Below are 27,378 nucleotides of genomic sequence, written 5' to 3' on the forward strand. Positions count from 1 at the left end.
ATTTATAATTAAACTACAGCAGTTATTGAAAACTGTATTTCAGGGACGGTTTTATAATTTCCTAACATCGTTGTGATAATTAATTTTACGAGGACACCGTGAACGCAGCACAAGGATCAACCTGGAGGAGCGTAAAAGTCGCTGCAACCGAACAGAAACACCGAGCACAGCAAGTTCACGCAATAATGGGACTCTTGCGGTTTTACTACGGAGTGCGGAGGCGTATTTATTGATCGTGTTGATGTCCGTTAACAACTTTTAGTCGGGGAATTAGTCGACGTGTTGTTGGCGCGTCAGTTGAAACAAGAGTTCTGCTTTCAGTTGGATGGAAGTGAGTGAGACAGGTCAGTTTTGAAGACAGACAGGTCGGTTTAACGGCTGCCTCTGAGGACATTTAGTGTCTCTCCGGTTCAATGTCCACGGTAAACTTCGCCGAGGAGCTGGACTTCAGATTGATCTTTGAGGACGACGGCAGACAGACCGCAGGTACGTGTCATTTTGGCGACGTTAGTTAGCAATTTGTCAGCTGCATTAAGCTAGCAAGAAGTAGCAGCAGTTACACCGGAAGTTAAGCATTGTGCTTTTCAAAATAAAATACGCGACTCTCCTCATACGGTCAATGAAAATATGCGTTTAATCCAATATAAAGTCATGTACATAATCTACTGTAGAGAGATAAAGATATTAAATATGAGAGAAATTAAATTTTAATCCTTCAATTTGTATATTTCAAGAGTTGGATTGTTCTTTTTTCATCAGTTGTATTTGAGAAACGTCTGCTCAAACGCTGGGAATCCACATCCCCTCCTACAATACTGCACTGGAAAAAATATATGTATTATGATGTGAAAATGGAAAGGACAACAGCTGTTGAAAGTCACGTAGGGAGAGGTATCACAGCAATGAGAACATAAAAATGTGGACTTTAAATGTAGTCTGAGGTTTTTTTTGCTTTTTTCTTTACAATAAAGACACCTGGCACATGATGAGAATAAAGTGGCCAGAATCTAAAGGCCCCGATCGTGTTGTTGAAGTTATTGGTGAACGATAAAATATGTTTTATGTTGATTTATATTTCACGTACTTCACTTAAGTTGATCAGATATGAAGATACTCGTGGTGATCTCGTTTGTTTTGTATGTAAATGTGTGTTGTCTCATATATTGTTTTGTTTTCCTGTCTCGCTTTGTCGTTAGGATTGTGGGTCTTTGTGTTGTCGATGCAGGAAGTGTATATGATGTAGTGTTGGATATATTGGGAAATCGTTAAACATTTGTATAATTAAGAGGTAATTATTATAGTACATAGTAAAATAAGTGTCAGAATAGAAAAATAGACAGTGGGAATTATAGCAGCAACTATTACAGCAGTCAGTTATGGTGATCTACAAATATAAGTATGAAGAAAATACAAAAAGTGTACATTTTAGTGTACTGCTTTTGAGTGATATTTTACACCTCCTTTCAAAGGTTAAATGAGGTAAATGCTTTTTAAAATCCTAATAAATGGCATCAATCTGATGTAACTTGTATAAAGCATCATTATTTTGTCTGAATATCAGGTTTATTTTTGTCTGTGTGGCTGATAATAACTATACACTAATGGTCGGTGATCAGTTTTCTTTCAATCGACAATTTGATTAATCAACTAACTGCGGATATAAGTTTGTTAAAGAGATCACTCACTTTTTGTTACACATTGGTCTCTCTGGAGTTGCTTTGTTAGGCATACAGGATTTTACTTTGGAGATTGTAACCGGAAGTCATGTTGTCTTAGTTTAGTGGATGTGACACTTCCAGCTGTCTGCTGTTAAATTTAGGTAAATTTTTAAATGTGGATCAGGAGGTGAAGAAGTGACTAAATCAGCCTCCAGTAAAACCCCTGAAAGCTACAGAGTCTTTACTGTGTTGATTAGTATTATTGATTAGTCTGCTGTAGTTTTAATGTATTGATCAGCAGGCTGTTGCACAAGTTGCTGTAATTATTTGGGATCCACTAACTAATAACTCCCAAAGCTGTTAACGGATATTTCAGGACTTAACTCACCTAAACTTACTGAACAAGCACTTGATGCTGACTATTAATTGTATTTTATAGTGATGCTATGAGATGAAGTATCACTTGTTATTTAGTACTCACTATAAGTCATTTTTCAGTCTTTTAATGGCTCAGTCTAGTAAGAAATATTGATCTGATGACAGTCAGAATTAATTCCTCCTTGAAGAATAGGAATAGGGCTGCAACTAATTAGGCTATTAGGCTCATCATCGATTAATTTGCAGATTATGTTTTCAATTAATTGACCAAACGTTTGGTCTATAAAATGTCAGAAATGTCAGCCCAAGCTGACTTCTTCGAATTGCTCGTTTTCTCCGACCGACAGTCCAAAACCCAAAGATATTTTATTTACTATCACAGAGAACTAAGAAAACTGGCAAATATTCACATTTGAGAAGTTGGAAACGATTTGTCGATAAATCACTTTGTTGGTCAACAGAAAATTATGCAGCTATTTCGATAATCGATTAATCAATTAAGTCATTTATCAGACAACAAGACTCTGCAGCGACGCTAGCGGCTCTGTGAGGCTGTGCTTCGGCACAGTGGTGCTTTCAGCTAAATGCTAACGCTAGCATGCTAACATGTTGATGCTAAGCAGGTGTAACGTTTACCATGATCACCATCTTAATTTAGCTTGTTAGCATGCTAACAAGCAGTAAACACAGAACGCCATCATGGGGACGCCATCAGCTCTGCAGGTCAGAAACCAAAGCGTTGGACACGTTAACATGTCGACCTGATGGTGGCGCTAGATGGACAGTCAGAGGATTCATCCTGAGGGGAGCATGAATGTGTGAACCAACTGTCATGGCAATACATCCAATAGTTGTTTTAGACATTTCACTAAAAGCCAGAAATGTCGACCTCGTGGTGGCGCTAGAGGATCCCTAAAGTCAGCAGGATCCGTCCTCTGAGGACCATAAATGTCTGTACAAAAGTTTATGCCAATCAATGTAATAGTTGCTGAGATATTTCAGTCCAGATCAAAGTGGTGGAAAGATCGACCGACAGACCATCATTGCCGTCCCATGAGCCATGCTGCTAGCGAGGCTAAAAATGCTAAAAAAGCACTGGTTCCATCTTCTCTTATACGGGATTTAACTGAATATCTTTGGGTCTTTGACTGTTGTTCTGACAAAACAGAACATTTGACGTCGCTTTGGGAAATTGTGTCGTTTGTCACTATTTTCTGATATTTTATAGACCAAGCAATTAATCAATTAATCATAGATGGTCAGTGAGTATTTGGCTTTTCTGCTTAAAAAATGACTTACATGATTAATAAATTATCTAAATAGTTGCAGCAGTATTTTCTGCAGATTGACTAGTCAGTTAATAATCATTAAGTGTGAGAGTAAACATGTTGCTCTGAGGGTCAAAGGGCTGAATCTAATAACGTGAAATCAGTAATTGATAGAGTCTAAATAACAGTGAATTGACTGAAAAGTCTGTTTGGAGCAACGCAGAATTGAAAATAAAAGTAGTTGTTTTCAGTTTCTGCCTGGTCACTGATTGCCTCATAACAGTGTTTTACCTTGTTTGTTAAACGGCTGAGTTAAGTGTCATTGTGGTGAAGAAATACCTCTCCGTTTGTGTAAACTTCAGTTTAGTTCAGCACAACTTGTAATGGCCATTTTCTTTACGTTTTCTGATATTTTATGGACAAAAGGAATAATCAGTTAATCATGTTTATAATCGTTTATTATTCAGTAATGAAAATAAAGTTTGTTGAAGCCCTGAATGAATAACACAGACTGAAAAGATTGATTTGGTATTTCATCGGTACTTTTTGTACCAGTTTTGTCCACATGAAGCGCAGGTTAAGTAAATATTTTAGCTGTTCAGTGGAGGCTTTTATCCAAAGTTCAAATCCCTCCCAAACTAAATGACATCAACCAGAAAATGAAACAGGTGGACTGCTGCAGCTGAAGAATCACTGACGAAGTCTGGAGATGATGAAATGCAAAAGGTAAAAAAAACAACCAGTTGAGATCGATGGATAGATAGTTACTGTAGATGTGTGGAGGCGGGTTGTGTTTCAGACGGCGTGCCGCCTAGCCTGTCTGCTGGCAGGTTTTACTTCCTGGTTTTCTAACAGCTCCGTGGCGCACAGCTGGCGGCAGGCATCACCTCCTCCTCCCCCTCTTTCTGCCCTGGAGGGGGCAACTGTTGCATCACATCGTTTATTTCTATCCAGCTCACTGAGGGCTATTTGCAAAGATGCAGCGAGTGGAGCTGTTGAAGCAGATCACAGTTGCCACTTTGACGCCTTTTTTGCATGTAGCGTGCAAGGTGTGTGGGTATTAATAGTAGGGTTGTGGTGAGGAGTGAGCGCAGCTGTGTGAATGAACTTACTGAACCAGTGCATGAACTATTAACTGCAGCTCTAGTGCCACTGTACTGTAATATACTGTAAGTGCATAGACAAAATAATAAATGATAAACACGTGTCACCACAGTTGGAAAACATAAACAGCAGGCAGGGAGCAGAGAGTGTGTGTGTGTGTGTGTGTGTATATATATATATATATATATATATATATATATATATATATATATATATATATATATACTGTATATGGGGGTGATATGTGTCATCCTCAAGCTCGGGTCCTCTATTAGCGGCCTGGGAGTTTGAGGGTTCTGCGCAGTATCTCAGCTGTTCCTAGGACTTCAGATGTTGTACCTGGAATCTGCTGGAGCCGCTCTCCCAGTTTGGGGGGGTCACAACCCCCAGTGCTCCCGTTACTACTGGCACCACTGTTGCTTTTACTCTCCGCATCTTTTCTAGCTCCTCCTTTCAGTTCCCGTATTTTTCGAGCTTTCTCGTGTTCCTTCTTCTCAATGTTGCTGCCCCTTGGGATGCCTTCGTCTATCACCGCTGCCTTCTTCTGCTGTCTGTCGATCAACGCGATGTCTGCTTGGTTAGCCGTCACCGGTTTGTCAGTCTGCATCTGGACGTCCCGCAGGATCTTAGCTCGGTCATTCTCGGCTACCTCAGGAGGTGTCTTCCATTTTGACCTTGGGACTTCCAGCCCATACTCATGGCAGATGTTCCTGTGCACTCTGCCAGCTACTTGGTGATGGCGTTCAGCATTGTTGTTATGTGATGCCTCTTTCTCCCACCCACTGGGTGATCTGTTCTTGTGTTGTTACCCCGCCACTGAGAGTACACTTTGGATGGTTCGGTGGAGGACATCCGGTTAATTCTCCTGGCTTCTGCTTCTCCCGTGTATCTCCTCAGGCGGGTAACCGGGGCTGTGAGTCTTTGCTTGGCAGTCTCCAGTGCCTCGGGTATAGACGGCTTGTTGTATTTCTTAGGTAGCCCTTTCTTCCTTGCACCTTTCTGTACCTCTGAGAGCGGACTAACTTCTGTCCGTGTTGCCTTGATCTTGGCCTCTAGCCTTCTCCTCCATGGGGGATAATGCTCTTTGTGGCTTATGGTGATCATCTTGTAGCCAAGCATCTCTAGGATCACTGTTGCTGTGGCGTATATCAGCTCATTGGTCTAAAGTTATGGTTTTAGTAGTGATAGTATGGAGTGCTGCATTCACATCTTCTTACAGACTTTCAGAGGTTACCGTGTCACTTAGCCTTGGTAATCATGATCGTTGTAATTGGGGGTCCAGCTTGGTCATGATCTTCATTCTCAGGTCAGTCGCCCTTGTGTTAAGTGAGTCTGTGCCGTAAGGGCTTGTTATTGGGGCTTGGTACCCAGTCTTGTACCCCCCCCCGACCTGTCGTCCTGGCTCCCTCTTGCCGTTGCATCTTTGTTGTACCTCATCAATCTCTAGTTGTGGTAGCAGTTGTCGCTTGCGGATGTTAGAACACTGAACTAGGAGTTGTTTCTTTGCCAATGTAGATGTTGGGTTTCGAATCATCCGTGTATCCCATATATATTTTCAAATGCCTTGTTCAACCCCAGAACCAAAATATATTCTGTTTACAATGAAAAGCAGCAGATCCTCACGCTTCAGAAGCTGCAACTTGCAATTGTTTTTTGTGGCATGATCAGAATCAGAAATACTTTATTGATTGAGGGGAAACTCTTTGTTCCAGCTGCTCACTGTCACGTCACACAGGAGAAGAAGTACTGATAGAATAGAAATAGACATAATAATAAATAAGTCTGCAAGCAAATTGAAATATGATCAAAATAAGTACAAGTGGGTATGAAGTATAAAGCTAAGTAAGTGTACAGTACAATGTAATAATATAAGTAATAGTAGTGCAATCATGTGTACTGTCAACTAATAAAAGAGGAAAACGATTAATCGACTATCAAAATAGTTCTGTCAGTCGACTTGTTGGTTAATCTACTAATTGTTGCGGCATTAGTTGGAGAAAGGATTCACAGCACATTAGCTGCTGTGAAGTGAAAAGAACGAAGCTTTACTGGTTGATGTGCGCAGCCGCTGGGGTATAAGACAGTGGTGTATCCTGATGGAGTGCAGCGAGACACTGCTGGTGTGTTGGCTTACGCTGAAAACAGTGGGTGTGGGTGTTTTGAAGAGTGTCACTCACTGCTGCTGTGTGTTGCCCTTTAGTCTGTTGGTGAGAAATGTCTGTCCTTTCCAGAGTCTGAGGGGATGTCTTGTCCGACAAAAAGTCCAAACCCAAAGACGTTCAGTTTACAGTGATGTAAAGAAAAGATGAAAATCCTCACATTTGATAAGCACTAACCAGTAAATATTTGGCATTTTGGCTTGACAGATGACCTTAACAATGGATTGTCAAAATGATTGTTGATTATTTTCTTCAACTAATTATTTAGTCTATAAAATGTCAAACAATAATTACTTTTGTCACAATCACAAGTTTCCAGAGCAAAAAGAATTTCCTCTTGTAGGACAATAAATATCTGAACTGAACTGATCTGATGTCTGAAAATGACTTATGTTGTTGCACCTACAACTTTAAACACCCAAACAAATTCAGTTTACAGTGACCAGAAACAGAAAAGCAGCACATCCTTATTATTAATGAAGTCACTGCTTAATTTTCTATTGATTAACAAGCAAGGTGGTCCACCTCCGCTATAAAACACTGTGGGGAACCCTGTGATGTTGTGTCTTGTCAGCGTTTTATGAATCTGTCTGCTGGTGATAGATGAATATTAGCTGTCAGGTGCGGTACTGAGACTGCTGCTACATGGCAATAAGAAAACATGTTTACAATGCAAATGATCACACGTCTGATTTACATGTTGGTTAATCTCTTGCACCTCACAGGTCCAGATCTCGATGGGAGGACACCTCCCACCTCCACACAGGCTCTGGCCGAGCAGCCCATCTTCCAGGAGCTGCAGAGTCACCCTTCATGTTTCTCCACCGCAGACAACTACCAGCATGTCGGCTACCAAACCCAGGGGAACCCCAGAGCCTTTGATTGCCCAAGTATCCAGATCACCTCCATCGCTCCTAACAATCATGTGGAGCCGGGCAGTAGCCAGGAAGCTTTGGCAGTGGGCGGGGCAGAGGGGGGTTACCCTGAGGCGTCCTGGTCCAGAGGCCAGCTCTACCTGCCCCTGGACCCCTGCTACCGGGACACAGCGCTCTCCCTGAGCCCCTGCAGCAGCCTGTCCTCCAGGAGCTGGATGTCTGACCTCTCCTCCTGCGAGTCCTTCTCCTATGTCTACGACGACGTGGAGGGGGAGCTGCGCGATGCCGCCTGCCTCGCCCTGGGGTCCCCCCTTGGGTCGCCCCTGGGGTCCCCAGGCTGCGGGGGCGGGGCCTTCGGGGTGGAGCTGTGGCAGCAGAAGTACCAGCATCCTCTGGCCTTCAGCCCGGTGCTGTCCCCTCATCAGTCGCCCGTCAGTCGCCCCGTCAGTCGCCCCGTCAGTCGCCCTGCCACTCCCCTCGCACCAGTGTCACAGAGGAGAACTGGCTGAGCCGTCGGCCCACCTCCAGGTACATGTTATCATGGTTTCCAAATGTCTAATTAGTGACTTTATTTCTTTAACCAGCTAGTGTCATTGAGATCAAGATCTCTTTTGCAAGAGAGACCTGAGAAAAAGAAACATTCATACTCAGACAACCACACAAACAACCAAGGGCATAATTTAAGTGGGTTGATTTTCTTACTAAAATCTCTCTAAACAGTGTCCTCAGACTGTCCAGCTGCCAAAATCCATATGAGAGAAGGACAAAGTAGATAACAATGTTGAGCAATAGGCTTAATGAGCAGCAGCAAGTGCTTTGCCGACCTTTTTTTTTCTCTGGTTTTCGCCTCTCAGGCTACATACAGACGTCATTGTTTCCAAACCTACGCCCTTGCAACCAGCATGCAAAAACAACACATACAAGGCCAGGCAGCCAACAGTAACAGTGACAATTAACAAAATAAATAAAAACAATTACAAGAGTCTTAAAAAACATCAGATATTACAAGCCTCGCAGTTCATTCCATTTAAAAGGTGCCTGAAACCAGTTCTGCTGTGATTAGTGCGAACATATGGAATATCTAAGGGTAAGTAGTTATTGGACTGTATTTCTGTAGTTATGGTAGTATTTAAATGAGGGACAGATGTGAGGTAGTTTGGCAGCTTTAACAGTAGAGCTTTATAGGTGAATATCATGAGACAATTATTCCTTCTTGACAGTAAGGAAGTCCATCCAACCTTGTGATACAGGGAGCAAATATGAGAATGAAATGTGTCATTAGTGATAAAGCATAATGCACTGTGATGAACAGGGTTTAACTGCTGAAGTACAGAATATCTCTGTAATCAAGTGCAGACATAAAAGTTGACTGAACAATAGTTTTTGGGTTAGAAGAGACAGACACCCTTTAATTCTATACAGGAAGCCTAGTTTGAGTTTTAACTTTTGGGTCAAATGTTGAATATGAATTTTGAATTGATTCAACATTGACGCTGGTAAAATCCTGCTAATCCCGACTGGATTTCTTTCTCAGGCCGTCATCCAGACCGACCTCCCCCGGCGGGAAGAGACGCCACTCCAGTGCCGACCCCCACGCCCGCTCGCCCTCCCCTCACCACTCCCCCAGCCCCACGCCAGTCGCCTCTCCACGAGGCAGCGTGACGGACGACACCTGGGCGGGAAGCCCCGCCGGTGCCTCGGGGCCCCTCCTTATGTCCGGCTACCAGGAACTGGACGTCCCCTCCAAGACCAGGAGGACATCGGGGAGCCAGCTGGGCCTAATGGCCGGTCAGGGAGACCCCGGGCTGGAGCCCTTCCTGGATTCCCCCGGGGAGGAGGGACGTGAACAGGACGGCCTGGCTGAGCTCTTCCTTCAGGTGCCCTGCCACTTCAGCTGGAACAAACCCAAACCTGGAAACCCTCCTCTCTTCAGGTTGGCTTCATTTCACTAAAGTTATTGTTACTTTCGAATGTGGAAACAGAGAAACAGCTAGCCTGGCTCACCTACTACAACTGCTACTGATTCTACTACTGCTGCTGCTACTACCTACAGTTACTAATAATAAAATAATTAATATTAATATCGTTATATTTAATTAACACGTTATTATTTGACTGTTTTTGTATGGATATACCATGTTTATTAGTGAGCTTTAGAGGTGTTGCTAGGTACATTTTTGAACTTTGGACAAAGCCAGGCTAGCTGTTTCTGCCTGTTTCCTGTCTTTATGCTAAGCTAAGCTAACCAGCTTCAAGCAGTAGCTTCATATTTACTGTACAGACATGAGAGTGATATCAGAAAGCAAATAAACATATTTTTCAAATTGTCTTGCTTTAAACATCCTCTATCTGGGATAATGTCTCTTTTCTAATTTTCTATCCTCTAACTGTAGTGAAAGGAAAAGAAATGTTGGGAACCCTCCCTTCAGAGATCCTCTATTTTAGGGTTAAGTGATTGGTCTCATACAGTATCTGATCATTTTGTGTCTGTTGTCTCTGCCTCCAGGACTTCATCGCCCCCTCCTCTGGACTGGCCTCTGCCCAACCAGTTTGACCAGTGTGAGCTAAAGCTGGAGGTCCAGCCCAGATCTTACCACAGGGCGCATTATGAGACGGAGGGCAGCAGAGGGTCCATTAAGGCAGCTACTGTAGGACATCCTGTCGTCAAGGTAAGTCCGCACTTCTAACCGAGTAACACACTCAGTTTGACTTCACCCTGATTTGTAGATTATATTTTGTTCTTGCACGAGGCTTTTAATGTCAGTGGAACATTCTGGGAAAATGATGGTACATTCACACTTAATTTATTTGGGAAACAAATGACTAACAAACATTAAAGTGCAAGAGATTATGTCAAGAGATGTTCTGATGCAGGCGAAATCATGTTAGTAGTTCATGGTAGCAGGGCCATTGTCAAGTTTCAAGATATTGAGTATTTGCACAAAATATAAGCAGGGCTATTCTGGGTGTCACATTCTGAGGCCACTACTGAAGCCAGATGAGCTTCCTGCTGCAAGATGTGTAAAAACTCACAGTGCTGCTGGGTCACACAGGAAACAGAAAATCAATCAAAAAAAATCTTCACCCTGCAGCCATCAGTACAGGGTGAAGATTTTGTTTGTGTAATCCACTAAAGACAGCAGAACTCTCTAGAGGATCAAACCTGACATGTATTTTGCCAGACCAGGCCTTTTATTTTACAGAGTGACGAAAACAAAATCCTCCTATAGAAATAAATGTTTTTACACGTTTATATTTATTTCTTTATTTTTGTGTCTTTTATTATTTATTCATTTATGTTTTAATCCATTTGTTTCTTAATTTTCATAAGTTATTGCTATTTACTTTTATTTATTGTCATTGTACAAACCAATATTTATTGGTCTAATGTATTAGTTAGGGAGCTTTTTATATAGCAAATGCACGTAAATGTTAGCATTTCTTGTAAGTAAATATATCTTTCCTTACTAATGATGCAGGAACTTCTGTCAGTAACAAGATGTCATCATCAAATTAGACTGGTGGCATAGTGTTTTTTTCTTATTGTTGTTGCGCCTTCTTCAAGCTAATCATTGGCAAAACCAAAAATCAACAGTGGTATCTAAAATATGATTTAAACAAAAGTTCTACCTTGTAATATATATATCATATAATATAGTAGTGTGTGTTAAGTACGGAGCTGGTGTCAGGATGTTATTAGCTTAGCGTAGCATAAAGACTGGAAACCGTTAGCCTTGATCTGTCTGAAGTTCAAAAATACACAGTCTAACACCACACGTTATATCTCATTTGTTGAATCCATTCAAAAACAATTAAATAGATCCAGCACGTAACTCCCCGTAAAACCACTAATTGTTGTTTTTTACATTTCTGTTTTTTGGTCTGCTTGCAGTCTTAATGTTCAGCTAAGATAGCCATTTTATGGCTCTAGCTCCGTAATTAACATACAGACATGTGATTGGTATTGATCTTCTCATTTCACTCAGCGAATAAATACATTTCCCAAAATGTTGGACATTTTAAATTACATTGGAATTACATTCACCAATCAGGCCAGTAAGTGTATGAAAACACCAGAATATGCTGCCAAACATGCATCCACTTCACTCCAAGTTTAGTCAAAAATTGGACTGATTCTCTCTGAGATTTCACACTTTAGTTTCATATTCAACATTTTAAATTTTATCACCCTTCCTGGAAGTTTTTACACATGGAGAGTGTGAAGATGTTTCATCCCTCCGAGTTTCAACAAGTCTAAGTGATATGACTGTTGAGATGTCTGGCAAGAAGAGCAACTGCTCATCAGATGTGAATCATTGAATTTGTGTCTTCAGTTGACCGGATACAGCAAGCGGCCGGTGAGCCTGTTTTTGTTCATCGGCACTGCGGACGACCGCTACCTTCGCCCTCATTCCTTCTACCAGGTACACCGGGTGACGGGGAAGATGGTTACCACCAACTGCCAGGAGAAAATTATGAGTAGCACGAAAGTCCTGGAGATCCCTCTGCTTCCAGAAAACAACATGTCTGCCAGGTAACAGCATCAGACCTGGATTTAATATTTGAGTTGATTTGTAAGGCATTAAAACCAGGGTTACCCTGATATCTGGACCCATGTTGTCCTTTCTGTGAGCTGATCATGTCAGTGTTGCCCAACTCAAATGTAATGGTAGTAATAACAGCAGCAGCATTAGTAGAAGTAGTAGTAGCAACAGAAGTAGTAGTAATATACAGCCTAGCCTTTCTGACCTAAGCAGCTATAAGCCCATTTCTAAATTACTCTTTATTTTCAAACCCCTGGAAAAATGTTGTTTTAACCCAGTTGTTACAGCTGATTGAACACAGTAACATTTTTGAAAAAATTCAATCTAGATTTTAGCTCAAAAACTGCTAAGTATTAAGAATTACTAATGACATTCCTAAAGAGTAACTAAACCCCCAAAACACTTTTTTAGTGCAAAGTATTTGAATTATACATATTGTGTTATAAATATGCATAGCGACTGCCCTCGACAGGTTGAAACCCAGTTATTGCAATTTAATTTTGCTATTGGCTGATCTTGAAGCAGGTGACGTATATGGTACATGGACGTATATGAACGTACACGTTTCGCTGCTCAGATTAGTTGTAGGTCTGGGCCTGTGTCCAGTCTGCAGGTCCGTCCAGTGCAACGCACCAGGTTCACGAAACTCAGATAAAACTGTCAAACTAGGCAGTGCTGATCAAATACGAATCCAGATTCTGTTACTGCATTGCCTATTTCTATTCCTATTTATGTTTTCAGAAACACATTTTAGTGTACTGTTTAGTTGTAATTAGAGAAAGTTTGTGACCAGGTCGCCATTTTTTCCTGCTTGAAAACAGACCAAGCACCACCCTGTTGCTCAGCGCTATGTAAAGTCACACATTTCGTTGCTCTGATTGGTTGTAGGTCTATCCAATTGCGCCCCCTCCCAGTGCTGCCCTTTTTTCACATTCTTCAATTCTATGCTGATGACATGCTGCTCTATTTATCATTGAATCCCAGTGACATTTCTATGCTGACCATTATACTAAAATGATTTTCAGGTTAAAGATGTTAATATTATAGGTCATTGGCATAAGTAGTAACTGTAAGCTAGTAGTATCAGCAGCAGTAGTAGTAGAATCAGTAGCAGTTGTAGTAGTAATCTGAATAAGGTTGTTGTGGTAGATGTACTGGTCGTAGTAGCAGTAGTAGTAGTAGCAATATAATCAGCAGTAGTAGTAGTAGGCTGATAGCAGCACTGATAGTAGTATCATTAGTGGTAGCAGTAGTAATTATAGTAGTAGTCATTTTGCTGGCTACGTTTCTTGGTACATTACCAACCAACTGTCGATCAGAGGAACTGTCTGCAAGGGACATTATATAGCCCTGCTTTTTAGACTACCTATTTTTTTAGGTAAATGCCACTTTCATTTACCAAAATATTGGGCAATTTAATATGCAGGCAAAGCTCGCAACTAATGAGATGTTTCCAGCCAAAGTCAGACTGCTTACCTTCCCCAGTTGACACGGTTCTTCTGTTATCTTGTTTCACCTGTTCGTCTTCCTTTTCCTCGTGTTTCATAGCTTGCCTGCACTATACATTTGCATTACCGCCCTCTGCAGTCGAGTGAAATATGGATCTTCTCACCTATATGCTTCTGCGCATGCTAGTGGAACACAAGATACAAACAAGATGGGCTCACACATCAAAACATTGCTCTACAGCCCTACTAGTGATAGATAATGCATTATGATAAACAGCATGTCTATTGGTTTTCTTTTCCACAGCATTGACTGTGCCGGCATCTTGAAGCTGCGTAACGCCGACATCGAGCTGAAGAAAGGAGAGACGGATATCGGGCGGAAGAACACAAGGGTGCGAGTTGTGTTCAGGGTCGCCGTCCCTCAACCGGACGGCCAGATGCTGTGGCTGCAGACGACATCTATTCCTGTGGAGTGCTGTGAGTCACTTGTAAAATTAATACATCACATTTGCATCTGATTTTGCTATGCAGAGTGACTTCCATAGAGGTCAACAGTACATTACATTCAACAGGGGGCAAGAAAACAGAAAGGTTATTTCCTCCATTTTGAAATCAGATTATAGTCAAACAAGCAGAGGAGGATGTTCAGGGGATGTGAGGTATTTCTTCATGCTTCAAAATTTTGACAAACACAGATCCTAATCAGTGAGGTTTTTTTCTTTCTGCTGAGTAATATTTCCTGTCTCTAAGGAAATGTGCTTATGCTGTGGTCTGCCATGTAACATGGAGAAACCACTGATATATTTAAATATCAAAACAAAAACTGTGTTGTGTTTCAGCCCAGCGTTCGGGCCAGGAGCTTCCCCAGGTGGAGAGCTTCAGTCCAGCCAGCTGCTCTGTGGACGGAGGAGAGGAGCTGCTCATCACTGGATCCAACATCTCCACACAGTCCAGGGTTGTTTTCATGGATAAAGGGCCTGGTAAGACCAATTTACATCGATTTTACTGTACATTAAATACGTTTACATCAGATTTTGTTAATGTTCAACATCCTGAATGACAAATTTTAACTAACATGTTTTGTCTCCTCAGATGGAAGATCACTGTGGGAAATGGATGCCAGAGTTGTACCAGAAAAAAGCAGCGGAGTAAGTAGAAACATTATTTGGAAAGCACCTTGAAAATATATTTTACATTTGAAAATACCAAGATAGATAAGATTAACATCATAAAAAACAATGATTTTTCAGTGATTCCTGACAAAATTGGGATCTGGGAGCAGGAATAATAGATACAGCACAAGAAATATGGGAATAATAGAAAAATGTGCCAGATATGAAATATATTGCTATAAAATATAAAAGAGATGAAAAAAATCAGGACATGTACAGTATACATTATAACAGGGAAGACAGGTCAAGAGAAACAGTGGTCAGGACTGGGATAATATGATTTGGCAAAAAACATTAATTCTAATTATAGAACTTAATTGGCTATTTTGCAGTAATTACCTTTGGTGCAGTCTGTCTGTGCATCTTTCATCATCACTCCCTGTCACTCCAACAACAGGATACTGATTTTGAACTAAAGTAGGTCATCAATACGACAGGTTATCAGTCTATCATCTGCCACGTTACTCAGTCTGTGCGTGCTGTGTTCCTATTGTTGCTGCATCCAGCAAGCTAACGTGTAAAAAAACATTCAGTCTGACACTTTCTTCAGAGCAGGTAGGGGAAATAAAAGGCCCAGTTGCCCATCGTGTGTGTTTATAGCATCAAGATGTTGGACGTAATTAGAGCCAAACCTTTATTTTGGTCGCGATTCCACAGAGAGAAATATTTTCCTCAGAGTTGGTGGAGACCAAACAGTAGCAAAGTAGTACATTCACTCAAGTACTGTACTGGTACAATTTTGAGGTACTTGTACTTCACTTGAGTATTTTAAAGTATGTTACTTTATAACTACGCCACTACATTTCAGAGGGAAATATTGTACTTTTTACTCCACCACATTTATTTAACAGGTGTAGTTATTATTTAGCATTTATGGGTGCTCACAGGAGGAGTTATTTTCGTTGACAAATACTTTAATAAGCACTTTCTGCTTACAGCTAAATATGTGTGTTACAAGCCATTTATTAAATGTTTAGATACTGCTTATAAATGCTAATTAGGGGGACTTAAAACACAAGTTTTAACAAGTAGTTCCCAACACACAAAAAAGCATTGTCTGGTATGGTGATATGGTGGTATGATTACTGCCCTCTTTCTGTTTCTCTCTCCCTGTATGTGTATTCTGTTATTTCACCCACGATTTCGTTTTCACAGCAGCAGGTGTGCCACGTGTCGAGGAGGCTTGTTGTTAATGAACGATCAAAACCAACGTGGTACCGAATGACATTGGCACTGGTGCACTTACAAGCTTTTACAAAACAACGGGATAAGTAGGACTACATAAACAGGAGACTCTCTGTTTGTGTTTCTCTGCAGAGCATGTGCGACTGTCTGTAGACCGCACGGGAGGGGTGAAAGCGAGGGGAGATTGTCCACTAGTTAATCGATCATGGATGGCATTGGACGAATAAAAAAATAAAAAAATAAAAAAGTTAAAATGAGTCGCCAAATATACTTTGGTGGCCGTTAATATACCTTTGCGGTCCGCCCAAGTAAAGTCTGTATGGCAAACACTGAAATCACTTCCACACAACTGAAGTCACTCCTTTTTGGAACTGGGCAATGTTACTTGCGCTTTCAGCATCATTACGTCAACAAGTTGGAATATTGCCATTATCACGATATGAATTTTTTTTTATTACATTAAAAAATATACCGGTATTATTGTGAACGATATGACATGACATGACATGGCACACCCCTAGTGTCTGGTTGTGTCTCCTTGTCACGTTTTAGATATCCATGAGTTGTTAGCAGTTCCACCAAACTAAACTTCTCACTTGTTTTTTAATTAAATAACTATTTGAGGCTAAAACTTTCCAATATTTAACAAAAAAGCAAAGATTAGAGAAAAGTCCAAAAACCGAAAACTGATGTGTATCAGAACTTTTTTCTTCTTTCCTCTTCCATTAATCATCTCACGACCCCTCAGATTTATCTGGTGACCCTTTGGAGGTGCCAAACACCTAGGTTGGGAACCACTGAACTAAACTAGCTAACTGTATATAAAGTAGTTCAAACTAGCTAACTGTACATAAAGCAATTCAAACTAGCTAACTGTACAGTATATAAAGTAGTTCAAACTGGCTCCACGCGACCAGCTACAACAGCAAAAAAGGTGCTCTAACATGGATGCATCAGTACACTCTTATAAATAAAGGTGCTAACTAGAACCATATAGGGTTGTCCCCGTAGGAGAACCCTATATGAAATGCATACTGTATTTCCTCAAATAGTGACCAGGGCTTTTATTTACCTCAACTGCAGAAGGTAACAGGCGTTTATTTGAAACAGGCTTGTATTAGAGGCAGGCATTTATTTCTAATTCCCTCTGTTTGATAAGTGTGATTAGTGATGTTGTGGCAGGCAGCGCAGAACGAGAGGCAGAATGAGAAACAGAAAACAGCTCTTGGCAACGTCAACCATTTAATGACATTCAACTCATGGGACAAGAACTTATAGTGAAATATAGTGGTAAAATACAGCTATTGTCAAGAAATGTAACAGCCACCTAATGGGTAAAACTATAAACCAGCACAAATATTACAATTACGTTACTAACATAAACCACCATGTTCTGAACAGACACATTACAGACACTAACAGAAAGTAACATTTGCCTTTTGGAACATAAAAAAACCAAACTTAACAAACTACTCAGTCCAGCAATAGGCATGATGGGAAATGTGGGCCGTCACTACAATATTTTAGTATGAAGCCTTGTTTTGATCCTCTCCTGTTTGCCTTGTTAAAGTTACTGCATTGTGCTGTTAATACAAACTCAACACTTCCTGTATCTGTTTCAAACTAAAAGCCCTCTAGCGTTTCAGTGACAGTCCAAGTTCGTTATGAGGTGGTGAGAAACATTACACTCAGCAAATTTGATTATTGCTGTAATGTACTTTTATAATGAAATAAATACATTTCATATACATTTTAAATTCAAGGTTTGTTGTATTCTTTATCAGTAGTTTTTAAATGTAGATGTAATGGCAATTCATGATGCATTTTCATAAATTTGGGTCCCGGGAAGACACCAAATTTCTCTTTTGGGTCTCGAGCTGAAAAAGTTTGGGAACCCGTGTGTAAAAGTAGAAATTAATCTGATAATAATTGAGGGTGAGGATCTTTTAACACCCATGCTTTCAACAATCCTTGAAGAACTCTTTCTTCCAAAAAGGGTTCTTTGGATGGAATGGGTTCTTAATGGAACCCTTAGTCTTACAAAGAATCCTTGAAGAACCCTTAATTCAAAAAACGGTTCTTCAGAAACAAATGGTTCTGGGTATAACTTTTGAACTTTTGAAGCCCTTATTTCTAAGAGTTGATTAACAATCTAATAAATGTCTGATAGAATCAGGTATCAGTCACAAGACATTTTTCTATCTAATGAGAACTTTTACTTTTGATACTTTAAGTTTATTTTGTTGATAATACTTCTGTACTTTTACTTAAGTAGGAGTTTTACGACTTTTACTTGTAATGGTGTATTTTCACATTGCTGTAGTGGTTCTTTTACCACTGCCAATGGGATGATAGTGTTGCTCTGTCTGCTTGTTGTGGAGTCCTTTTGCCCTAAAAAATTGATTATTGCCACTTTAATGCAGCTGTGTTTACTTACACTTATATACTGTATATCATGTGATGTTCTGTTATGCAATGAGCAGAGGGAATTGTGAAAGCTCGCAATGCATTCTGGATCAAATGTCCACCTTGAAGGGTCGATCTCACAGAAATTCACTCTAGTATTTGGGGCGTTTAAACGTCACTTAAGATGGCGATGAGGATTCCCCCAAGAGGAAGTAAAAAGAGGAAGTTAACAAGAGCTTGTTGAAAACCACAAAGAGTCTGAGGCTTAGTTTGAGTGTGTCTATGTCTGAGGGAGAAGGACAGGATGCCGTGACATCACTGAATATAGTCAGTTTGTTGTAGATTTTGTAACTTAGACGTGATTGTGGCTCTTTGATTATTTCTGTTTCATTACATAACGAAAAATGTGTTTATATTACATTTTGTCCATGAAAGTATTGTTCTTCTTTTGTAATTTGGCAAATATTGCAATGCCACAAAATATACTTTTGTTTCCTTCTACGTAGAAATCATACCCTTCTGTCTTCCTGCAAAGTCACTGTCACTGTCATTAAGGCCAAACCTTAAAAACCTGCATGTGTTTGCAAAGATGGTGACGACTTTAAGATTCTGCCACGATAAAGACATTGTTTGCCTGAAGGTGTGAATTTGGGTATCGGTTTAAAAAACATTAGCATATCTGAAAGTGCTACAGTGTGCAGTATTAATTTCAAAGATCATAGTAGCTGTGACAACTACAGACTGTGTGACAGACATGTTTCTGTTGACATTTATGTTTTAAATTTACTCCCTCCCAAAGTTAAGTTCTGTCTTTAAATCCTATTTATTTGAAATACATGAACCCAAGGAGGAAAATCCTTGTTTTGTCATCAACCCAGAGACCATTTTTTTGGTTTTCTCTAGTTTTCTTCATGTCTCTATGTTTCTGTCTTTCAGTCCAGCATTATGGTGGAGGTTCCTCCCTACAATAAGAAGACAACGGATCCGGTTCAAGTCCAGTTCTACGTCTCAAACGGGAAGAAAAGAAGAAGTCTAACACAGAGCTTCACCTACCTGCCTAGAGTCAGACGTCACCTCCCTGCTGGAGTCAAACAGGAGCGCTGGGAGACGGACCACATCTCCCGCAATCCACCTGGCTTCTGTCCAGCCTCCCGCCAGGTGCCCTCCCACGACCGAGTGCTCGGCCCAGACGTGGTTTATTATGATTCCTGTGACATCCCAGTGCATCGTGGTCCTCCTTCCCAGAACGCACCTAATCTTCATCACCCCCCTCCCTCCTCTGTCCCCCATCAGACCCCCTTAATGTTTACTCACACGTCCTCCATCCCTCTTCACACCTCTTCCTCCATGCCCTCTCAGACCTCCTCAGTCCCCCATCAGACCTTGATTCCTCTTCAGACCTCCATCATGCCTGCTCAGACCTTCACCATCCCCCCTCAGACCTCCTCCCTCCCTCCCCAGACCTCCTCAATATCTCCTCAAATCTCCACGATGCCCCCCCAGGCCTCTTCGGTGTCCCTTCAGACCTTTACCATCCCCCTTCCCACCTCCTCCGGTGGACCTCAGAGGGAACACTCTCCATCTCTGAGTTCCAGAGGAGCCTTTGTGACCCCTGCTGACCCCCAGAAGGACTCTCTGCTCTCCGGCCCAGGAGAGGCGCTGGGCATCAAGCAGGAGCCGGAAGACCAGCCAAATCTGGGATCCTTGGGCCAACAGGAGATCACCCTGGATGATGGTAGGAAGCTTAACAATCCCCCGGTAGGCTTGAAAGGTGGCTCTGAAAAGTTTGTAGCTACCTTCTCATGGAGGGCAGGAGCTGTAGTCAGCTCGGATTCACAGCAGTTACGAATTTAAAGATTCTCAACTAAATGTTAACATGTTAAAAGAAAGGGCATTGAAACCCCCGAAAGTCAAGGCACTGTCCTTCTTTATGGCTGAAAAAAAGCCTTTAACGTGGTTACAGGATTGAAACAAGATCTACAGTCCGTATCAACCCTTTATTTGATACTGGTCCAGACCAGTCATCCAGGTCCATACATGTTGGTCTTGTTATCAGTGATGTATGTAACTTTTTTCTGCCACAACAAAACAGCGTGGGTTGATTTTCTGCAGATCCTGGTAAAGGTTTATAGGTCTAGCTGAACGACCATTCTGCCTTTTACCTTTTCAGCAAACCTGTTACAGGGCTACTGAATTGATTGCACACATAAAATATTAAAAATAACAAAGGAGTCATGCCAGGTCAGATACCTTTTAACTAGAGTGGAGTACTAAATCACACTGTAAGTAATTCAAAACGTTTTCAAATCTAGTTCAAATTCACAAAAACTCAAGTTATTGTTAGTGTAGTTTTATGGCATTTTGCCTTTTTTTGACAGTTGAGAGTGACAAAAAATATGGGAAAGAGAGGTGAAGTCCCATTCGTAGTAATGGTGCTACTCATTGCTTTATTATCAGTGTTATCGCCCCTATCAGATGTGATAGTGGAGGAGCAGTTTTCCTGTCAGCACAGCATTGATTTGGTGATTTGCTGGTCTAGGGCTACATTAAGTGACTATATTTCAGTTTGACTTAGGTCTTAAGTACCTGATGAAATCTTGTCATTTAAATACTGTTATATGAAACCTAGACATGTAAAAAATGTCACTCTTCTACTAATCAGACAGACAGTGCTGTTGGTGTGAGACAACGGAAACTGGTTTTATGTCTAACGATCCACCCTGATTGCCACGTGAAAAGGTTTTGTTAATCTGTCAGGAGATCAGTGGCAAACTATTACTAACAAACAAATGGAGAGAAAAGAGCCTCAGCAAAAATCAATTGCTTACACTTTGGTGATCTGGTCCTGGGAGCTGGATCTCAGACTCCCATAATCCAAATCAGTGCTCTGTGTGCGTTTCTGCTGTGCAGCTGAGTGTGTGATGAGGTGTCTGTCTGTCTACACTTGCTCTGTGATGTTGGTTATTTATATGTCGAGGCCCTGTGTGTGTGTTTGCGTGTGAATACTGGGTTTCTCTCTGATCTGGGTTAATAATAGCTGCGTCTGCTTGTTGCTGGTCTGAACGATGCAGATGGGGGTTAAATTCGTTGCTGCGCCTCAGTTGTTGGGCAGCAGCTGTCGTCAGGCCTCTGACCCTCCCGCCTGGCCGACACCCCCACCCCCACCCCCTCTCACGCCTTTGACCTTGACTTTGACCTCAGCAGCCTGATCTGGTGCTGCTGGAGAAACGGCAGCCTCATCACACACGAGGGCAGTAAAACACCTGTAAAATCAGCGTGACGGCAGCAGTTTTAATGGCTATTACTGATTATTACTGCTGCTGCTGCTGCCTACTAGTGACTGACTTGGTTATTTGAAGGTCAAAAGATGTTTAGACGTTTGGGTCAAAAGTTCCAAACCCTTTCGGTTTTGACTCCCCGTCACAGGTTGAACATGTGTCCAGGTCAACCTGAAATGAGTGACTCTTCTGTCTCAGGTTGTTTTATTTGAGTCCTGAAGAGATAAAATTATCCAGTAATTCACAAGCAAAAAGCAAAGATTAGAAAACAGTCTGAAAAGTAAACACAGCAGAACAATGTTTTTTCTTCTTTGCCACCTTGTTACCGTAATCATCTTCTGAGCCCACACACACATCTGGAGACCGCCTGGTTGGGAAGCCATTGATGTAGGTTCAAACTGGGCTAAATCTGGTTCTGAGAAGTTAAAAGCATTTTAGAAGTCTACGAGCAACTATTGTTTCAAAAGAATTTAACTGACCGTGTTTCAATGTGATTTAGATGTGCTTCACATTGAAATATAGAAATTGAAACAACTTCTACATATCAGCATGCTAACATCCTCACAATAACAATGCTAACATGTTGATGTTTAACAGGTATAATGTTTAGCATGCTAAGAATTGCTAATTAGCACTAAACCCAAAGTACACAAAGGAGCGTCATCAGCTCTGCGGGTGTTTGGTCAGAAACCAAAGTGTCGGACACGTTAACGTGTCGACCTGATGGTGGCGCTAGATGGAAAGTCAGAGGATCAGCAGAGTTATTACAGTTCATCCTGAGGGGAGCATGAACAATGAAGCACGTTTTATGTCAGTCCATCCAGTAGTTGTTGAGATACGTCACTCAAAACCACAAAAGTGAACCTCATGGTGGCGCTAAAGGAAAAGTCAGAGGATCACTAAAGTCAGTAGAATTAATCCTCTGGTGAACAGAAATGTCTGTACAAACTTTCATGTCAGTCCATCTGATAGTTGTATTTCAGTTTGGACCAAAGTGGTGGAAAGGCCAAAAACTAAAAAGCTTTTACTTTTCAAAGACCAAAATAACCAAATCCGTGCTCACTGGCCACGGTTATCGCAAATGCTACAAAGGCTACTTAAACTACTAATATTACTATGACTGTTACTATATGAATACTGCTTCTAACCCTGTTGGGAAACAGTTCATCAAGTGACTTTCTGCTTTCATTAAATTACTGTAGAAAGAGCACTCAAGCCACGTAGACACTGATAAGTCTTATCTCTTTGCTCACATGTGGCACAGCGCATGGAAGCAATCAGATATTTAACACAGTGACTTCCTTTTTCGTGTCGACACAGTTCTCTGCAAACATAATTTTTGTTTTTCATCCTCCTTAATATGACATGGTGCTCATGTTTTACTGCCCAGTACAGTATCACTGTACATAAGCATTTATTTGCTCTATGAGGAAAACACTACGTTGAGAACTGAAAGCTAGTCAACCAGAAACTATCCTGAATATGTGGCGGGACTGTTCTGGAGGCAGTGAGTGGAGCTAAAGCAGAGGGGTCTCCAGGGGACTCCAAACCAGGGTCTCGAGGTCCCTGGTCTTGAACATGGGAAAGAAAGAGAGAGTCTTGGGGAGAGAATTCAGGAAAGTGCGAGAGGCAGTGGGGAAGGCCCTGGAGGTCCAGGTCTTTGAGGTCCAGGTGCTTGGTGCTGGAAAGGGGAGTGGGATGTCAGAGAGTTTTGTATGTGACGAAAAGGAGTTAGAATTGAATGTTTATTTTGAGACTGCCAATCTGGATCCATACATGCAGCTGTAGCTGTGTTTAACAGGCAGCGTGTTGGTGATGAGTGTTGTTGTGTTGGTTTGCTTCACGAGCTTCAGGTTTCACAGCAGAGCTATGTATAGACTGACTGAAGCCGAGACGGAGACTCAGCAGAGCAGCTTTACTGCCGCTACTAACAATAATGATAAACAATCATTTCTCACCTCCACTGATAACCCAGCCTGCACAGCATGTGTGATAAACTAAAGTACTGGTAGTAGTACTCGTAGTCATTAATGAATTAGTCAGTAATCAGAAGATGTTATGCAGAACATGCTGCAGTGATTGAAGCCAGTTTCTCTGTTTTACACACAAACCTGTCAAGGTAAAATCATCGTAAGTCGTATGTCGTTAATGAAATGTTTTGGAGAACGTGTTTAAAGTCCAGCTGCTCCCTCCTGTGGCCCAACGGGGAGCTGCAGTACAGAAGCTAGGTTTCTTTCCCTGCGTTTGTTTACAGTGTTGTTCCATTTCATTTCCGCTCAGTATTTTCTGTGGCGTTTAAGACACTGGAGGTGTTTCTGTTGCACTTTACCCCACACCCTCGCCAACACAGCAATTTCAACACCAGCAGAGGCATGTGATGATGCAATGTGAACATCTAAATACATCATGGATTAAAACACTTCAGTGAAAGATTACTTATCTTTTTTTTTTTAAATTAATCAGTCTGTAAACTGTGACAAATGCACTTTGTTGAAGCACCAGAGCCCAGAGTTATGTCTTTAAATCGCTTGTTTAGTCCAACCAACATTCAAAAAACTCCTGGTTCCACAAGTACTTTCCAACTACTACTGTTATTACTAATATTACTGTTACTATATGAATACTGCTTCTAACCCTGTTGGGAAACAGTTCATCAAGTGACTTTCTGCTTTCATTAAATTACTGTAGAAAGAGCACTCAAGCCATGTGGACACTGATAAGTCTCATCTCTTTGCTCACATGTGGCACAGATCGAGCCTTGGAGGCCAATTCAAAACCCTTCGTCGTTGTAATTGGGGAACAAAAACACGGCTCCACAGTTACCAAATGAATTCACACCCTATCTAGAAAAGTTAAAGTGAAGCGATGTCAGCTGCCGAATGTGTTTTCGGGTTGTTTGGGTTACCTGGGGCAGTCCCAAGTTATTAGCAACAAGCTAGTGACTTTTGTCCCCAGCTATCAAACATCATTTAGGATTTCTGAAAATCAGAGAAAATGTACAAACTTAGAGAATTCTGTACCGCTAATCGAAATGTGGTAATAAATAATCATCTCTCCTGCTTCTGTTTTTGTTGCAGTGAACGAAATTATCGACAGAGACATCAGCAGTCTGAGCGGCAGCGCCCAGCCCGACCAGTTTGACCAGTACCAACAGTACGACTGGGAGCACAAGTCCAGCGACGCTGCCTTACCGTTCTGTGGAGGCCCCCGGTAGTTACACTGCTTCCTCGGGAGACGGCCGCAGTGCTTCTGCTACTGTTCGCTTTCCGGACAAAACCAAACCGGCGGTCACGTTTGCACCAAGTGCACCGAACTGATCTGCAAGTGCCTGAACACCAATCAGCCGCCTCCGACGAGCCTGCGGGCTCGTCTCATCAGGGTATCGCGTCAGATTACTGTTTCCTCGCCTGTCTCAGGAATGTTTTTCACCCATAAACCAAAGATTTTTTTTTAGCTTTTCATAACCAAATTGGAAGAACTGCAGAATCCAACCAAAGGGCTAGAATTCAAGCCGTGCTTTAATGTCACACAATCACAACAATCAGTAATGTCATTACAGACGCTAAAGTCGCACAAAATCCTGTCATTATTTATTAGCCAGTTAATTAAGAAATCTATTTTTGATACTCTGGATCTGGTCCAGTAAAAAAAGAAAGTCCTTCAGCTGATCATTTACATTTTTATAGCTTGGTTTTACTCTGTTCGGTTTACATTTTCTTCGCTGAATTACCTTAATGCTGTTCAACCTGAACTGTTTCGGTGTGACGCTTAAGACACTGAATTACAGAAATGTATCGTGAGGTTGAAGTAAAAAGAAAGGAAAATATTGATGTTCTGTGTTTTGATATATAATCTGTGAGTGCGAGTTGTAAAATAGTTTATTCTGTGTCTCGATAAAGGATTTTAGGAGCAGCGTCACTTTCAGAGTTGAGATATTGTCTCACACACGCAGCAATATATTTAAGGCACTTTCAGTTCCTAACATTTCATTACAGGGAGGTCAAAGGTCAGAGCAGCTAATCTTAGCTAGCTGCATGTTATTAAAGGGTAAATCTGCAGTAAATCACACAGGGAGAAAACTGCTGCTGCACTGCTGTATACGGGTAGAAGTATATATAGATATAACTGCATCTCACCACTCGCAGCGCTTTCACACCACTGCTCTATTTTAGGCCTTAAGTGAAACTAAATCAGGATTTTAAAACTACCATTTTCAGTGCAAACACTTGTTTATCATTTAATCATCCATTTTTTGATAACTGTGGGGGGCCTCGGGCTCTTTTTGATCTTTTTCTATTTTTGCTTCTTTTTCTATAAACAAGCATTTTCTAAGCTCACTGGAAGAAGACCTACTGTAAACTGTGAAGTGTCTTTTTGCAGCAGGAAACACAACAACTATGTTTTGGCAGCGTTCTTCAGACACTCTTCCTCATCCACCATATCGTCATTGATTTAGGCGCATCCAGAGACACAACATGCATTACAATTTAACCGTGCAGCAGCAGGGTTCCGCCCTGAGATTCAGTATTGATCGACTCTTTTAAAGTGTGGCTGAACAGCAGTTTTGAAATTTTCAGGTCTGTTTCACCTCTGAACACAGCCAGCATCACCAAAGTACACCTGTAACCACACCCAACAGTGATGTCACGGTGTCCTGGAGTACACTTCATCATCACTGCAGCAAGGTGAGATATTAAACCACTGGAGGTCTGCAAAAACAAGACTTTCAGGTGCTGATTTCAGCTCAGACCGACTGGTCTGGATGGAATAAAATCTGGGAGCTTCTTTGGTCTTTTGACCCAGAAATTAAAACTGTCATCACCAGCATCCAAAACTTAATAAATTTTCCGTTTTTAATACTCTTTGTTCTGTTTTGATGGACAAATCGGTGAGAATCAGACTGACCGGATCCTTTAAGCTGTTCGGTTATTTAAAGAGCTGCTGGTCGGGGTCTGTCTGAACAAAGCAGAACTCCTCCACAGCTGATCCTGATCCTGATCCCGCCGTCCAGCAGCTGTTTGTGCAGGTATAAACCAGCACCGTCCCGAACTCCAGCTCTGCCTCGGCGCCGCCGTCCTTCCTCTGCAGCAGACTGACCAGAGCCGGCATCAGCTGCAGCTCAAAAGTCCTGGATCCTCCGCAGGAGCCGCACGCCGAAACCACCTGAGCCATGTTGGACGGCGGCTCGGAGATGAAGAGCGGTTTCCCGCCGCGACAGTACCGCAGGATCTGCTGAGGACAGAGCGAGATCTTCTTCATGAACCTGGAAAAGACGGCGTCTCCGTGTCGGGCTTTCGTCTTCTCGTACTTCTCCTGCCCACCGCCGCCCTCGCCGCCCTCCAGCTCGCCCACCGCCACTCCTTCTCTCCTCTCGTACTCCCTCAGCAGCTCCCGAGCGTGATGCAGGTCGTCTTCCTCTCCGCCCAGATCCGACTCCTCCACCACACTGATGAAGAACGGGCGGAGGACATGAACGTCCTCCCGTGAGTCTCCCAAACTGAGATCCTGAAGCTGGCTGCTGACAGCAGTCTCACTGGCTGCTGGGCAGAAAGAGGAAAAACAAATCAAAATAACCAAAAGACGTTCCTCTGACAGAGATATTCAAATTCAGCTGGCGTCCATGTCACTGAACTGCAGGTTAACAGGGAATCTTTTTCTGCTGCATTTTAGATATAATTCTGGGGGGGAGGGACCAGACAAGGACCCGTACGCTCTCCAGACGACAGGATGTCTTTGGCTGTTCCGGACAAATTTTCAGGATTAATCTTGAAATTGGATCCTAAAACTGCTGCTGGTACCTCGTTATGACAGCAGCTGGTGTACATATGTGTTACAGTAGAGAGCTGACAGGAGATGGGATGACATTCAACAAAGGATCTAATGTGAATAACTTGTGACCACAC

General features: G+C 41.8%; 2 protein-coding genes across 3 annotated transcripts in view; one reads left to right on the plus strand and one right to left on the minus strand.

Annotated features, from left to right (window-relative positions):
* nfatc3b (nuclear factor of activated T cells 3b) lies at positions 1 to 25,303 on the plus strand. The gene is given in 11 exon segments (XM_044192316.1): positions 1 to 486; positions 7,293 to 7,876; positions 7,879 to 7,970; positions 8,977 to 9,375; positions 9,949 to 10,111; positions 11,777 to 11,976; positions 13,739 to 13,911; positions 14,274 to 14,414; positions 14,527 to 14,582; positions 19,134 to 19,932; positions 24,553 to 25,303. Coding segments are annotated over 11 exon segments (2,817 nt in total). The 5' UTR covers positions 1 to 413; the 3' UTR covers positions 24,690 to 25,303.
* The window catches only part of pdcd2l (programmed cell death 2-like), a 3,865-nt gene continuing 1,462 nt past the window's right edge, over positions 24,976 to 27,378 (minus strand). Inside the window, exon 2 of one of the 2 annotated variants that reach the window (XM_044192318.1) lies at positions 24,976 to 27,012. In XM_044192318.1, the coding sequence (XP_044048253.1) occupies positions 26,402 to 27,012 (611 nt within the window). In that variant the 3' untranslated portion in view covers positions 24,976 to 26,401. Of the gene's footprint in view, positions 27,016 to 27,378 lie in introns of both variants that reach the window. The other variant, XM_044192317.1, reaches the window with a different exon arrangement.

This window comes from Siniperca chuatsi, linkage group LG4 (assembly GCF_020085105.1).
Source record: "Siniperca chuatsi isolate FFG_IHB_CAS linkage group LG4, ASM2008510v1, whole genome shotgun sequence".
In the NCBI taxonomy this organism is placed as follows: domain Eukaryota; kingdom Metazoa; phylum Chordata; class Actinopteri; order Centrarchiformes; family Sinipercidae; genus Siniperca; species Siniperca chuatsi.